General features: G+C 40.2%; 1 protein-coding gene across 1 annotated transcript in view; it reads right to left on the minus strand.

Moving 5' to 3' along the window:
* Window positions 1–270: 270 nt before the first annotated feature.
* pth1r (parathyroid hormone 1 receptor) overlaps window positions 271–17,163 on the minus strand; it is a gene marked incomplete at both ends in the record, with an annotated part of 39,918 nt that continues 23,025 nt past the window's right edge. The window contains 11 exons of the mRNA XM_083689674.1: window positions 271–633; window positions 902–943; window positions 1,635–1,776; window positions 2,046–2,140; window positions 2,522–2,588; window positions 2,870–2,930; window positions 3,698–3,851; window positions 5,098–5,284; window positions 9,049–9,143; window positions 11,843–11,967; window positions 12,340–12,450. Of these exons, the coding sequence (XP_083545800.1) occupies window positions 271–633; window positions 902–943; window positions 1,635–1,776; window positions 2,046–2,140; window positions 2,522–2,588; window positions 2,870–2,930; window positions 3,698–3,851; window positions 5,098–5,284; window positions 9,049–9,143; window positions 11,843–11,967; window positions 12,340–12,450 (1,442 nt within the window). The remainder of the gene's footprint in view (window positions 634–901; window positions 944–1,634; window positions 1,777–2,045; window positions 2,141–2,521; window positions 2,589–2,869; window positions 2,931–3,697; window positions 3,852–5,097; window positions 5,285–9,048; window positions 9,144–11,842; window positions 11,968–12,339; window positions 12,451–17,163) is intronic.

Below are 17,163 nucleotides of genomic sequence, written 5' to 3' on the forward strand. Positions count from 1 at the left end.
GATCCGTGTGGCATGTAGAAATAGTTTTAGAGAGAGGAAAGGTTTGCTACAATGGAGAAGGTGATTGTTTTGGTGTTCCACCTCAAACAGAGGTATCGCCTTTTGCCATGAGCCTTTGTCCGCCAAAACCCTGGCTCGATTCACAGGAGAGAGAAAAAACTGGCAATGTCAACGCAGTCATCCTCGTATAACATCCTGAGAATAATGACAGTCTCGTGCCTCATTTCTTCCGGGACTGAACCCCTACAGACATAGTCCTTGACTGGGAGGTTACATGACTGTCTCCCTCTCTTCCTCCACCACGGGCGAGGGTTTCTCCTCCTCGCAGGAGCGCGTATTGTTCGAGTGCTCCTCCTCAGGAATGTGGAGCTCCTGGCCGGAGGAAGGGATGGAGTTCTCCGAGACAGAGCCGTTCTTGACGTACCCTGGGAGGTTCCGGTGTCCGTTGACGGCGACGGGCCCCAGGCGTGTGGTGAGGTGAAGGGCCAGGGGCCCCCGGGCCGTGACATTGGTCACGCTGGTGTGTGATACCATCGGTCCGTAACTGTACGTGTTACTGCCACTCCTGGCTTTCCTCTTAAAGTCCAGGGCTAGTGTCCGCCTACTCCAGGATTTCTTGATCTCTGCTTGGACCTAAAAGTAGCATGGAAACAAATATAAGATTATCACGAGAAAATAGATTGAATTTGTAAATCACTGGGTCTCATCTGTTAAGCTGCACAATGCTAAAAGTTGTACACAGCAGTACTTGTGTGAATCCTATGCCTGTACTAAACCAATATGGTATACATCAAGACCAAATTTCGCTCTCTGGAATCACATTGTCAATCAGCTTTGATTGATAACCATGCAGAAACTCTCACAGACAATCGGTAAAGACGTTAACCAAATAAGTCCTTACCTCTCCATTGCAGAAACAATATATAATTGCAACAAAGAATCCCTGAAAAAAGAGAAACACAAATGTGTCAAATATTGCTACTTATAACTTCATCTGAGTCTATGAATACCGAAATGTTGATATGAAAAGCCAAATGACTCCAGGTTATTTACCCTCCGTGTCTGAACCAGAGCTGTATAGTGAGACTAGATGACTGTACCGGGCAGCTCTCTCTGGTATTCCTTATCACAGTTTAATCGCAACTCAAAACCTAATTATGTCTACAGCTAGACTAGATGCACTGCTACTGTCCCGTAGTGGCCTTGAGCAGAATGATTTGAGGCGGCCAGACTATTTTTGGAGATCTTGGATGTTATGTTGGTATGTCATTCTAGGCCTACACTAGCACACCTGAGTCAGCTAATCAATCTTTTTTTTTTTTTTTTTTTTTTTTTAATTAGAACATCAGGTGTTTTAGAGCTGTGTTGAAATAAAATAAAAGTGCATACACCCTCCTATAGTTGTCCAGAAGTAGGGTTGGCCAACCTTGATCTATCCCATTTGACTCTAGTACAGAACATTCCATAGGCTCAATTCCTGGCGGCAAGACAATGAGTAAAGCCCACATCATAATAGTCATGGCCTACTGTACCTGGAATGAGTTGAATAGTCATGGCCTACTGTACCTGGAATGAGTTGAATAGTCATGGCCTACTGTACCTGGAATGAGTTGAATAGTCATGGCCTACTGTACCTGGAATGAGTTGAACAGCATCTCGTAGTGCATTTGAATCTGCCAGGGAACTCCAGTCACCTCAGTGTAAGGCATGGCCATGAACACAATGTAGTGGACACCAAACAGTGGCATCAGGACCAGCGTGGACTTCAACAATTTTCTATGAAGCAGAGCCGATGTTAAAAATTGTACCTGCTGCAAAGACCACCTTAAGTATTTCATACCTTAAATATTCATATTTAACTCATCAAAATATGAAGTCTCAGTTAGGCAACTAAATATCGCAAAAAAGTTAACCACAGCCGAGGAAAGGGTAAAAAATCATGTTAGGTTGTGTTTTCAGTGGGACATCCCGTTAAAGAAATGTACTACTCTTTGCATGACAGTCATGACTGGAAGATTGAGTTTTATCTCATGGACTTGCCTTACCTGTACTGTTGTCTCGTATCACATCTGCCAGCATTTGTTTCTCTTAGTTTAGTTGCCAAAACTCTGATTATATTCAGGAACAGCATAAAATTAACCTAGAGGGAAGACATGACGCAATTTATATCATCATGCAGTTGATCATGCTGTAATTGCAACACAACAAAGAATCGTGACCTAAAAACAGGCCTAATAAAACCCACCAACGCAAAACATACATCAACACTCTAAAAAGTAGGGGAAATGATAACATTTTTGAGTTCAACTTTATTTTACAAAAAAAAAAGTGGAAATTACACAACAATAATGCATTACTAGACATTTGATACCAGGTGGTGAACATTTTTCTTTTATTTATTTGAAATAGGTACCAGAATGTACCCGTATAATTTCCTTGGAAATACTAAATGAATACTAGTGGAGACTAAACTGTCAAAATAAAAGGCTACCAGGTTTTAACATTTAAAATATTTACTTACCACTATCGCTGTGAGAATGGGCACTTGAACTATCCATTTCATATTGCCTGCACTTAGATCCCAGCACCTGTGAGGGATAAACAGGACATTTAGTTAAGAAAGGGTCAGCTAAACTTAAGTGTTTGTGGGTGTGTTGTGTATCTGTTTGACTGTTGGATCATGGACTTGGGGTCAGAGCAGAGATGAAATAGCATACAAAAGGTGGGTAAATGTTGGACTCTGCTTTAAATTATGAGCGTGAACTCCAACATTAAGAAAGGGTAAAAGGTGGGTAAATGCTATTGCGCTTCACTACATTACTGGGTAAAAGAGCTTGCATAACATCATACTGTTTAGTCAGTCACTCACTCTGTGTCTGCCAAGGTAGCTCGAACACTTGCCCAAACTGTCACAAACATAGCTGGGACCCCTGCAAAACAATATCACTTTAATTACTTTATAACATAATAATAACAAAATAATATTATGAACAACTCAGATTAAATCAACAGCTGAAACCTTGGAGTCTGCTTCAGCTTTAGAGTCTACAATCACACAAACAATAATCCAACAAAATCATTCAATTCAAATCATCGTAGTACGTGATCATGTCCTTATAAAATTTAAGAATATTGTTTTTAGATCCTTGCAGTGAGAAAATTGAGCAACACGGCATCCACATTGTATGCGCTGTGCTAACATAATCAATACGCACAGTGTGTACAATGCAGGCACTGTGAAGCCTATTTTTCTGTAACTCTCAAATTCTGATTATGATGGTTTTGACACAAACGCATGAGTCATGTTTTCCTTTGTCCTGACACCGTAATGGTTCTACTGCCAACCTTAATGGTTCTAAGCCCTCCTGCCAACTCAAATGTAGAGTTACAATAGGCCTACGTATGACTTGTTAGTCATGGGTTTTGTACTCTTGCTGGGTTTTGTACTCAGTATAAATGACTTGAACATTCCAGTTTTGGAGTTTGATAATATAACCGATCCACACAAAAACAAGTGGAAATTAATTTTCTATGGAATCTAATGAAAAGGTTTTTGAAAAAACATTTTACACATATTTGCACATTGGTAAAAAAAAGAATCCTAATCTATACGTAGACCACTAATGATACAGTATCTTACTTCAGGAGGTAGTGGTCTACTGTCAGTTACCATACTGATGCATAGTGTCAAACTTACCCCATCCAATCAGAGTAAATCCCCAGAGATACTTCCTGTCTGAAAAGAACGTCATGAAGATGAGACTGTGGAGATAGAGGCCTTCGACTAGGATCCAGTAGTAATTGGTGGCCAAGAAGTACAGGAACAGAGTCACAGCCACTTTGCAGCCAATCTAAGACAAGACGACACACAAATAAATCAAAAGTTCATGATATGGATCCTTTTTGGATGGTCAATTCCAGCATCTGTCTGTCAGAATGAAAATATCAATTCAAAATGTGAAAAAAAGTTTCCTTTTAAGGAACTTTTTAAGTAATATAGCAACTTGACACCATAGCATCTCTATCATTCTATGAATCTCTACAATTCACCTTCAGTGTACTCAATCTACTCTGTGTAATGACAGATGGATAACATTTTATAATAACTTGTAATGAATGAGTATTTCAGCATTTATAAGCATTATCTGTAAATACAAATGCTTATCAATTAAACTCAGAATTAATATTAGATAAGCAATACCATCAAATGCAAAATCTCTGTGTTATTACTGTAAATCATTGTTGCAACATCTCCATGACTCTAGGCCCAACTCATGGTTGGTTCACAGTGTGATTTCTGCTAATCCAATTAATATGCCATATCGTTCAAACCCAGGGTGTTGATAGAATGTGTGCAAACTACAAGGGATCCCTGCCGATTCAGCCGGTGTATACCCCAAGGGAAGCCGACCTTTATGCCTGGGTATCCAACCAGCACTTTGATGTAAATGCCTAGTGTCTGGTCTGGGAAGCTTATTCTAACTCGGGATAATAGCTTTGAGACTTATCTTCTTAGCCTTTTCTCATATTCTGCTTCTCTTCACTTTTCATAGTCTGACTCTATTGTGTAAAATAGATAACCGTTTGGCCTAGTAGAGCAGCAGGAGCATTGATTAAGCCATTTGAGAATTTCTATGACATACAATACCGTACAGAAAGAGAACAAGGATAATGGAGATCATATGTACTGAATGCTGTTAGATAACTGTTGATGCAAGAACATATTGAAGAATCATAACATGTACATTGCACAGACTGCTCATGAAAGCTAAATGTGTTTGTCCCAATGGGCAAATTAATTAAAACATTTATTTCTTGTTAAAGGACAAGTTGGCCAATGACGTTGCCATCTGCTCTCTATAGTCCCGGGGCTACATACACTATCTTCATTAAAAATGAAATTAATTTAAAATGTTTGAACGCAAATAACACTTACTTACAGTAACTACACTACAGTCCTTCACAAACTAACAGAACGGCCTGTGAAGAAATGTACAGCTTTGTCAGTGTCAGTATAATTACGCTGCAGCTGCAGTAGGCTATATGAGGCATGGTGTTTCAAATGTGTATTATTTACATGAAATACTGTATACTTACAAACTGGGTTTTGCTGGCCGGTGGTGCTTCTGTGATGGACTTGAGGTCCTCCACACTGACTCGCTCCATGTCCTCCAAGGCAGAGCCCGAGTACAAGACCACATCCTTTACAAAGATGCTGATGCCTCGTAGCATGAAGGACACAAACAGGTGCATGTGGATATAGTTCCTGGTACAATGTAACCGTCTGGAGGGGGAAACAGGTGGAGAGAGAGACCATATGATAAAAAGGAAGAATTTTAGCCACACACACACACACACACACACACACACACACACACACACACACACACACACACACACACACACACACACACACACACACACACACACACACACACACAAGCTGGACAAAAAGTAAAAACTGTAGGAGAATAAAGTTAGAACAGTTAGAAAACTAACTGTTTTCTACAGAAGCTTTAGTGATAATAAAAATAATTTAAAAAAATGCTTCAAACAGCATGGTCTTCCATTTCAATATTTTAGGTTTTAAATCACTGAAGCTTATTATTAAAAGATCAGTGACCAGCAATCAGTGAGGGTACATTACTGTATTATACAAAGGAGGCATACGGTAATGATATTGATAGCCCAGTGATATTTGATAAGCAAGGATAAAATACAGAATTGTACTACGAAGGCTTACGCAAGTTAGTCAGAAAATGGGTTAGGGTGTGCATGTGCATCTTTGTGTGAGTGTACGCATGTTTGTATGTGTGTGTGTGTACGAATGTGCATGTGCATCTTTGTGCGAGTTTATGTTTCTTTGTTTATTTATGTGTGTGCGTGTGTGTGTGTGTGTGTGTGTGTGTCAGTGTGTGCGTGTATGAATGTGCATGTGAGTCTTTGTGTGAGTGCACACGTCTGTGTGTGTGTGTGTGTGTGTGTGTGTGTGTGTGTGTTGAGTATTTTCACACTCGTGAACAATACTCATCCTAATTAGAGCCAGCTGAACTCCGCGCTGACTCTAACACATTCTTGAGATTTAGGAGCTTGAAAAGCACAAATATTGAATTGCAGGGCTCAAAGTGAGCTGTAAAAACAAAATTGCAAGCATGTGTTGAGCAGATCCGAGGGCATGTGAATTCTCTCCCAGACAAGCAAAAGTTTATCTGTCACAATATTCTAAAACATCCTTTCTGAACATCTAAAATGGAGAAAAAAAAATGTTGCCATTTGTCCAACTTTGGGAGTGGACTTGCTGTCTCGTCAAACTGATTACATCACACAGATAGAATCTATGGCATCCTCTCATAATAATTAAGGCATTTTCATTCAATACATGGCAACTAATTTCGCTCTTCAATACACATCAACGCATTATTTTCATTATAAAAGCCGGTTTGGTTTATTTGGTTTAGAATACTGTACACCCTAATCATCGTATTTCTTTGGCAATAAGAGGACTAATTTAAGGCAGCCAATAATTATTTTACTCATTATTTGCCTGTGTCTGGCCTCGGCAGCCGTGCTCATTAGAAAAGCTGGCTGTTTGACGACATATCCTTTGGGGAAATATTGATTTGGAAGTTGAGGAAGGAAAAAAACCAATTCCCTGAACAGTTCCCGTGTGCACAGTGGAAGGAACACAGCTTCTAATGTGAAGTATCCCTCACTTAGTCCTCCCCTAGAAAACATTTACCAACACCCGTGTCTGAGGGCCTTAAAAGCTGACATGTTGAAGGGGGAGACATGGCTGGAGTGCTCCTGAACACGGTTGCTGGAACGTCAGTGAAGGCCCCATGGGACGTCTTATTAAACTAATTTTGCCCATAGTTTTCCGGTGCCAGTTTTAGGGCTTGCTTAAGCATGTTGCTCCCTCTCTGAGTGCCTGCCTGGACCTAAGTCACGTCAAGTGGAGCGTTTGTAAACAACGCCTTTGCACCAATTCTCGATACTCCCCTCCCACTAAACAAAATAAGCAAATAATGGAGAGGTTTCTTTGCATTAATTAAGTAGAGAAAAATGAAACCATTCAGTGCAACAAGAATTCAAACCTGGTCATGGTCAATTCTTCAGTCAAACTCTGATAGCTGTGAGTCATTACAGTCTCTGTTGTGAACAATGACAGAATTCTATCTGGTTATAACAAAACAACCTATTAAATTCTCTTTCAGCAGAAGCATTTCACCTCACTCAAGTAGCTTCCATGACAATCTTCTTATTCAGCTCAACATAATAAATTGGAGCACTGTAAACTGAATCTATGTATGTTTGCTGACAGCATCTCAATAAGTTGAAACACCACACTGATACTTTGCAGATGTATTTATGTAAACAGAATTATACAAACATTTCATATGGATCTCTAATGCCTGAGATCAATACATAGAGTATGAGAGAGACAGAGTATATAAACATCAACAAGAAGACGTATTGTATACTGGCCTGGAGGCATCAACCTCATAGGCAGGCTTCTCTAATCCTTTTAAAAGTCAAACGCACATGTAAAAGGTAAAGGTTAAACTTGAGAAGGTTAAACGTATCGGGCATGCTTTGTTCTCTTGTTTTACATTTTCATGTGTACGCTACTAGAGTTGCACGATATCAGGCTGTAGACTGTATGTTTTGTTTTGTTTTATGAGGAAGCCCCTAATTCAATCAATTGCAGATAAAGGGAAACCACACTGTTAGTTCAGTCACAATGTTTATGCTGTGTTTCAAGAACAGATGTGGCTGGAAATGGTCAATGATTATCTTATGGGGTATTTTTTAAATCATACCTCTGATACAATAAGAACATAAATTAAAGTACATCTCTTTTTTTCTTTATTATAATGGATTAATGCCTTTTCCCCTTTCACTTCACTGGCTAAGACCTCTAATACACCATACATATTAATTATTCATATGCACTGGCTGTGTTTAGTCAGGACTTAAGAATCATTAGAATACTACATTTCGGATTTTAAAGAGCTTACATATTGAATATAACCTAAACCTCTGGTCAAATGTGAAACGTCAATGCTTAATAGCAAATAAAACAGAACACAAATTTGAAGCAATAATGCCATGTAATGAAATATAATTCTACATATTTGCAAGAACGTCTATACACCAATAATTTGCTAAAGTTAAACAAATTAAAGACACAAATTGGACACAAAATCGCTTGTTCTTTCAGTGGCTATGCACCTTTACGCAAATGTGTCAGCTGTTATGCTCCACCATGTAAACCACATTCAAAACAAATATTGATGTTGTCTCCTGGGTTAGAACAAGCAATCGAGTTACGCAGAAAAGTGTTCCAAATGTCTGTTATGGTGGCAAAATTGTCCACCTACTGCACATCTTGTGCCCTTATCATCAATCAGATACACATAGGCTACTGTAGCCTACATACACACAGGTGGAGAGAAATATGTTCTAATAGACTAAGAGCAATGTTGTGGCTCAAGTAAAACAAATGTAATTAGCCTACATTTCGACATACAGGTATGATGAAGGGTACGTGTCTGTTTTTCGCAGGCTGGGTGCGCTTCAGATGTAATCGCTTTGATAATGCAAACAACTGTTATTGTCTGTCTATCTATGTTGCTGATATCTCCATTGCGGGTGTAATGGGTAAGCTATTCATAAGTTCAGTTTCGATTCACCATGATGAGAGTAAAGCTACGGTGAGGGGATGGGGGCAGGTGTTAATTGTGATTCAGGAAGTGACTTGGACTTGTTGGCTATCAAAAAATAGTGTGGTAGTCATGAAAATGGTTCCAGATGTGAGATTTTGAAATTGTAACAACTTTATTATTTTTTATTAAAAAGTGTCACATCCCGTCCGTGGACCTCTGTTGGGACAGCTAGTGTTAAAGTATACGCACTCACCATACCATCAAATATTAAACATGGTTGTCTTGTTTTTTCTACCATTATCCCAACTAAAACCTGGCCATAAATTCTCATCCAAGGGGGTTTTGTTAAAGGGAAAGATTTCCAGCGACAACAGAAACTCACCGGAAATATCCCAAGATGACCACGGCCACCATAAGTGATCCCAGAGAAATGGAGTAGCCCACAGTGTAGATGAGATACAGACGGTCAAAGACTTCCTGTGGAGAGAGAAGAGGCCATTTAAAAAGGAGAATTTTGGTCATGTCAACAGTGTACTGTGTTTTGAGTACTCAGAAGTGAATAGTGGCGCTTGGCTGGCAAGGTAATTGTGTGATGTGGCTCAATAGGTCTATGGTCAGCATAAGCCTTGAGTTCTTTATTGATAGCTTCAATATATAAAATGACAGAAATAGCGAAGAAACCTTTGAAACAGGACCAACTAAATTAATACACAGTACTGCATCATCTATCAAGCTAATATACACACACACAACATACACACGCATCAAAACACATTTGCCCCAGATATCATGGACCACTTTGGCTACATTTTCACAGGCACAGAGTATAATGTTACACCGACAAATGACCCACAGTTGGAAGCTAACGTTGCAACACAGAAACGGAGGAACAAAAACAAAACAGCATGCAGCGAAAGGTCAATGTTTCATTGGCATGCACCTTTGCTTTGATTCGTTTCAAAAAAGTTCATTGCTTTTGACAACGAGCTGCTATGAGGCGACCATGGTGTCCCCACTAGTAACCAGAGATTTCTAATGAAAAACAACCATTTGGCCTGAGTGATGAAGCTGACAAAAGCAGGGTGGGGCCGCGCTGGGGCTTCTAGCAAGGGAGATTACTGCAGAGAGCAAGGCAGCCAGAGGACATAATCGGGAGGGGGGGGGGGAGGGGGGGGGGCACCGCGGCTAACGCTAACCATGGTCTCTGGATCAACACACACTGACTGGAGGGGCCACTCTGAGGGTGATGTAACCAGACACTCAGACTGCTGTTATCATTTAGCATTTGGGACCCAGCGCCAAACCTAGGGTCTCTTAAGTTGTTGCGGTGGTGTGGAGTAATTGCGCCATGAAGAGGAGGGTTTAATTTGGTGCGTATGCATTTTTCATGAACTGCTTGCAAAGATTCCTGGACCTGGGAGCCCATCAATGTAAACATTTGAAAGTCGAAAAAATTGGGGGGCCCTCAAAATGTGGGAATGCCCATCTCTGCCCACATCCTTTATGTAGAGAGCCACATTTTAAAAAGAGGACAGAAGAATGCATGATGTGGGAGAGCCATTTGGTTGGATAGTATGAAGTACCATTGTGGTGTGCAGTCAGTGGTCTCCAATGCATATCATTGGAAAGTTACAGCAAAACGTAGCAGCAGTGAGAAGAAAACAGACCCTGTTTACCTCTGGGTAACACTTTACTTAGAGCATACAGTTATATACATGTTCATAGCATATTATAAGACGTTATAAGCATGTATGACCGCATGATCAAATATATTATCATCTCTTCATGATCCTGAGCTATAATCAGCCATTCTCCATCAGTTGAAAATGTGAATGTGTGTGCCTCACAGAGAGTGTTACCAATCTCATTATCTGACTGCTGAGTTTTCTCAGGGACACTGCTCCACTTTCTCTGGCTCTCTTATCTTGTCAGTTGTAATGAGACTGACCTCACAAGGGTAGAAGAGACTACTCTACTTCAGGTACCTTTCTAAACTCTTGTCGCTGACCTTCCTTAGGTTAAGTGGAGAAACTATTCGCAGATGTTTTGCTTTGTGCTCTGGGCTCATCATTGAGGGGGTTGATTGCTGTGCCTCTTTATCAACACCATGTGATAGAACTGACAATCTGATATCAATGGCAACTGAACTGTGACTGGAAATCTATGAGATGAATGAGCTTGTCAAATAACAGTTGTTGTGTGAGCATATCACCTATTGGTACATATTATGGATTTCTGGTCAATGTAGTAACCTGTCATGATAAAGGGATATGGTAAAGTAAATACAGCAGAATAGAGTGAATTGTCATATACATGTAAATACAGTATGGACACATTTATATGTTTTTTCACACTGTTTTTCATTGTTAAGTTCCCCTCAAAAATTAGTCACACTGATCATAATCCATTTTATGCCAGTGGAGGTGGTTTGTCATATCAATACAGGATTTATATCAGATTGTAAGAACTAGTTCAAGTGAGATAAAGCCTAAGGTAATCTATTTTTTAACCCATCCCATGGACTGTTCAAATACAGTCATCTCCCTGGGAAATACTCTCCTGCATCAGTAAAGAACGGTCTTCCATTAGAAATTAACATTTTTTGGGGGGGACAAGACCCTTCTGGCGACATTCCTCATCTAAATGGTAAACAGGTTTCATTTGTGCCTTTACTATATTTGGCCATAGTATTGAATGAGCAGGAGATGAGCAGGAGAAACATCAGAAACAAACTAAATCTAAAACAAGGAAAGCATAATAAATGGGTGACATGAACCTGAACACATTGGCAACACAGGGTGATTGAGCCCTTAGAGACATACTGTAGCTCAAGCAGGCTTTCACACAATAAGCCCCTTATATAATAACGTCTTTTTAATGTGTGGCAGAAATTAAAACATGCCAACAACTGCACACCACTGAAAGGGCCTTTTGTTGAAGGGGGATCACAAGTCCAATATTAATCAAAATTACATTGACTGTGAATGTGATTGTTATGCAAGCCTTATGCAGCCTTAACCACAAGGGCAGAAATGTCACACGTTTGTTGTTAACGAATGCGCCTCAATAGCTATTGTTTTATATGTTCCTTTTGTAACGAGTCGCTGACAAAGTCGCCATTGTTGTAATGGCACAGAGCTACTGTACAGTAATGCTGGGGTGGCCTTGACACTCACCTTCTCATGGTTTTGGTTGTAGTGTGAGAGGAATTTTGCACATTCACTGTAATTGGCCCAAGTCTTGTTGTTGGTGGTGGTTATCTCCCAGGTTCCGTTGTTGTCACAGCGACGGTACGCTAGTCCTGTTAAAGACACACAATAATATAAGTCTATCATTCAGTACACACTTCAGTACACATGCTTAACTAAAGGCTAAAAATAGAACATCTCTTAAAGTAGCAACCATGTAGGCTATCGTATGCACATTCACACATTGCTAAAATTTAACTTTTTTTGTGCCAACCCTCCTCCTGGAGAACGAAGGTATTCACACTTTTGGGCTTTAACAAAAAGATGCAAGTGTGTTTGTTTGTGTTTGTCTTCTTCTTCTTCTTCTTCTTCTTTTTCTTCTTCAATGTATGCACCATGAAGCCCTTATTTATTTGACACTACCCATCATTGTAAATGAGCCTCAAGGCCAAGAAGTGTTGAACTGCATCCAGGCCCAGTCTTACCTTTATGGTTGAAGTCGAAGATGTACTCAGGACAGGAAGTGGACACCAGCTTCCCTGGAGACCCCTCGGGCCAGCAAACGATGCCATCCCACTCTGGCGAGCAGTAACCATCTGCGAACACAACAGCGGGGTGACATTTAAGACTAGGGATGTGGAGTGCTCACTGCCTCCCTCCAACATTACATGGCTGTAGGCTTGTTTTCCAGAGCGCCAGTGAGTTATGGTCAGGTTATCCTCTCAAAAACAGGGTGATACGTTAATGAACTTTAACCTAATGTCATGACCATAAATAGTATGCAAATTAAATTTCACTTGTGACCCTGACGTAATGCACAACTCCAGTCACCCAGACCTGTGATGTCTACTGGGCAAAGATTTGGTCTTTCAGAGAAGATATCCCACTGCTGATCTCCATAAATCAAACTCCAATAAAACCTCAACTAACCAGCATGGGTTTCCCTCAACACACATTGCTCTATGCTCATACAGATGGAACAAAATAGATTGCGTGGAAAGTGAGGATCACAGAATACAAAAGGAATATCAGAAATGTTATTATTATTGACATATGTAATGCTATGAATTATATTCTATTTACATATTATATGTTACTTTATTGTGAAGCACTTTGGTACATCTATGGATGTGACATCATTTCTAAATATGGATGACTACTAAGAATAACAACAAACGAAGAATGACTCAACAGAAACAATGCTTTTCTCCATTGATTTTATTTTGTAAAATGGTAAATGAAAGAACTACAGTAATAAATGCTTTCAGGCATGGGGCGCCAATTTCAGTACCCTGCGTGCCACCGGTGAATGGGCATCTTTGGGTCTTAGAAAAACGCTTATCTCGCTGTAATCAGCTGTCGGTGACCATTCTTCTCCATTCACCCAAGCGAGCTCATTTCCGCGTATATATTTCCAAACTAAATAACGACTACATTTCAACCACATAGGTCCTAGCTGCTAGTTTCAAGGTCATGTAAGAAGCAGTTTGCATTGAGCAAGGGGAGGGAGAGAGCAGGAGACACTTCTGAATTGTCATTGCAATTCCCATTGGGAGCGAAAAGAGGGCGCAATCCTGCATATGGTGCCTTTGAGTCGTCAGACGTTGGCGGCAGAAAAGTGGAATGGGTGACCAAGGAAGTGTGGGCTTTAGGCTAGGTTGCGGTCAGTAGTGGAGATATTAAGGAATGAGCTAAGATAGAGAGGGACTTGTGAATAAATGGGTACCTATGACAACTCCCCCATTCCTTGACTTATAATCCAAATAATGGATTGATGCACATGCCAAACATTCTGTATTGTTCTGTAATGGGCTATCATGTAGTTACAGAACCTAAATTAAATCAAATCTGTGTCTGGGGTGAGAACGTGTGAAAAACCCTAATCAAATGTTTGTTCCTTATTGTAGCCACGATCAAATGTATAGCCTTGTGTGCCAGAAACAATGTTCCAAATCAAGTGTAAAATTAAAGTCTCATTGCAGTATGTCTCAAGGAAATGTATTCACAAGTCATGCTTCCGGCCTTGATAAGGCATTTGATGTATTGTTATGATTATAGATGGCTAAATTCTAGTCAATAAAGAAGAAGAAGAAGAGGAAGAAGAAGAAGAAAAAGAAGAAGAAGAAGAAGAAGAAGAAGAAGAAGAAGAAGAAGAAGAAGAAGAAGAAGAAGAAGCATTGCAAAACAAATTCAATCTTGGAATCTTCCCCGACAAATGATAGCCCAGACAGACAGAACGGCAGGAGCACAAATCACGATATGCCAGAATATACGCACAATTTACTACCAACATCTGGCAACCGAGGTCAGTGCACAAGGTCAACTTTAGCTTGCCTCAGTTCACTGTGACAGAGGCACGAATGAAGCGCGCACGATTGCTGCATTGTCACATGCAATATATTTGGCTCCATCTGTACCATTTATCAAATCATTCATACTGTACGTATTTGTTTGTTTGTATCGTCTATGAAAATGTGCTGCTTTTCATGACGAGGAATCTCTTGAAAAGGAGATATGTAATGGATAAATAATGGATACATAAGAGAAGAAAAATCATGGGAAACAACAATCACAGGTTTGTTTGTTGTAGTCGGTTCCTCAAGGCCTGAGACTTCAATGTCGCAGTCATGAAATAACTTCAAGGGCAACATGGGCAAGCATGTTTCTAAATGGGCAACTGACAGTGTACAATATTACCACAGCACTCGCATGCTTCAACATATAGCATATCTTGTTCTGGTCAATTGGTTTCAATTATGGATCTTATTTCCAAGATTCCATGCAAAATCAAGAAAACAACACCAACAACGGTGCAGTGTTCTGGCACTCCGAATGGAAACAAAGATACTATGTTACACCGCAGAGAGATTAAGCCGGGCAAAAATGTTGTCCACCAAGCTCTCTAAATTCCATCTCTTGTTTTCTAGTTTTAATAAGTTGCTGTTTGTACAGATGTACTGTACATGTCAACAATTTACAATGAACTGAACTTGCTTTGTCAAACAGCCTTGCTTTGTAGAGGCCTAGAGATTACTGCATGAATCCTCGCCTTTCGGTATCCACAACTGCATGATCCCTGAAACTATATAGGCAGCATTTTTGGACAAAATGTTTCTTAATTGTTCACTAAACCAATGTCTGCAGAGGCCCCAGCCCTCCGATAGTGGAAGTGTAGTCCCTTTCCCCACAGATTCCTGGCAAACACTGGATTTTGGCTTGGCTTTTATATTCTATTATTGAAAACATCTGCCCCACTCTCACCACTAATAACTAGTTAAGGATAAAAACTAAAACTGTGTTCTCTTTGCTGTAGATCTATTATTTTCTCGTTCCTGTAATCAAAGTCACAAAGAAACATCAGAGGCTATGACGAGATGCCTTTTTATGTGCCTTCAAAACGGTCCGTCACTCTGTGCACATAATTAAAGAGTAGACTGCACCGTATGCATTCAACTGATTTTTGGGAGATTTCTGGCTTGACAGAGAGTGAGCTTCACGTTCTAAAAATCACATGTCCTGCAAGTGAGAGAGTGAAATCGGTTTGAAAAAAGGTGCCGCTTTGCCATCAAAATTACGCTTTGCCGTCATCTTGTGTTTTACTACCCTAGGACCACCTACTAACAGGCTCAAATTAAACACCGAACACACACATATAATTTCCTGTAAATTCCATGACCATGATTTAAATATAAACGTGACTATGGAGGACTTTGGTATCGATGATGTAATTGAGGTTTTTATTAAGGTTTTCTTTTCCCTCCACTCATTTGATTCAGGCCCTGCAGATGTCAAAACATATATCGCCCCCAAGTTTTGATATATGCAAGCTTTTATGATGATTGCTGATGTTATTCTACACCCAGACCACAGGTTTGAATACTGAGCTATTTTCACACACTGCAAGGTCTGGGGCCTTGAACCCACATCCCTCCACTGTCCTACCCAGGCAAACCTCAGTGTCTCCCTCAATGAAAACCTTGTCTCAGGGAAGTAATGGAGACTCCTGCGTATTTGAGGCACAAATGGGAAATAATAACAAATAGATGGGGACTTCACAGTAAAACACTGCAACACAAGCAAGAGTCTGGCCTTGACTGAGGCTGGCGCCACACCACTTCCAAAATAGCTAGAATAGCAAGATCAATTCATTACTATTTGCTAATTTTACGTAGCCACACAGTGCAAACAATTTGAAACAGTCCTCACTCCACAGTTCTAATAATAGCCTGGCTAACCATGGGTTTACGGTGGCAGGGAACACCAAGGGTGGTCACACAAGACATGGGCAAGACAAATCTGGACGAAAAGCCAAAGTCCTCAAAAATGCATCCAGTTGCTATTCTTTGAGTTTGACTCAGCACACACACAGGTTTCAAGGTTTTTCCACAATAGGAGACCGAAATGAGCAGAGGTCCAAATAGAGTGAGGTCTTGTCTTGGCCAAAGCCTTGCAAATTATGAAAAAATAAAAACTATTCATACATTTTAATGGCCAGTAGCAGAGACAGTTTCCACAATCATTTCTGCAGGTCATCATAAGGCTTAGTACAACTACAGTAAATCATGATGTGGAACTCTCAACCACCAGGTATAATACAGTACATTTAACAATGATCACAAATCTATCTGACTTTACAAAAGATATGGCATCTAATCAAAAATGCTTGATGACTTGACTCGTGTAAAAGAAAACATGTTTTAAAAAAAATCTAAAAGTAAACAGATCATTTAAGGGTTGAAGTAAGGTTCAAATTCAAAAAGCTTGTAATCACAATGCTATAAAAGCAAATAATCTGAAATCAAGCATTCCAAATGAGGTCTTAAGCATGTAAAAAGCACATCGGAGCCTTTTTCTCTTACCTAATTTCTTTTTAAGCTATAATTGGAAAGACGTGTGCAACCTTCCAAAAGGGGTCGGAAAACAGCCATCAGATAAAGGCCAAGGTTGATCCACTCCACCAGCGTCATAAGGTACTATAAGCACCTCTGACACACTAACCCCCCCCCCACCAACCCCCCCAGAGCCATGAGCTATAGCATCATACAGAATCCACATCCAGATACAGCACCTTAGGCCAAATCTACTGCACACCTGTGATCGGAATGCGGCCACATTCCAGTGTGTTCAGATGTTTCTGACAGTGTCAGTGCGCACACATTTTGATCAGTATGTTATCAGATCTGCCTGGGGGCAAAACTTTTTTTTTTTTCCGATTTCTGCTCCATGGCCTGGGGCACCCCCCCCAAAAAATACGATTTCTGATCTGTGTGGATGCAATCCAGCCACCGAAAGCACATACAGCCTATAAA

This window comes from Argentina silus (assembly GCF_951799395.1).
Source record: "Argentina silus genome assembly, chromosome: 18".
Lineage (NCBI taxonomy): Eukaryota > Metazoa > Chordata > Actinopteri > Argentiniformes > Argentinidae > Argentina > Argentina silus.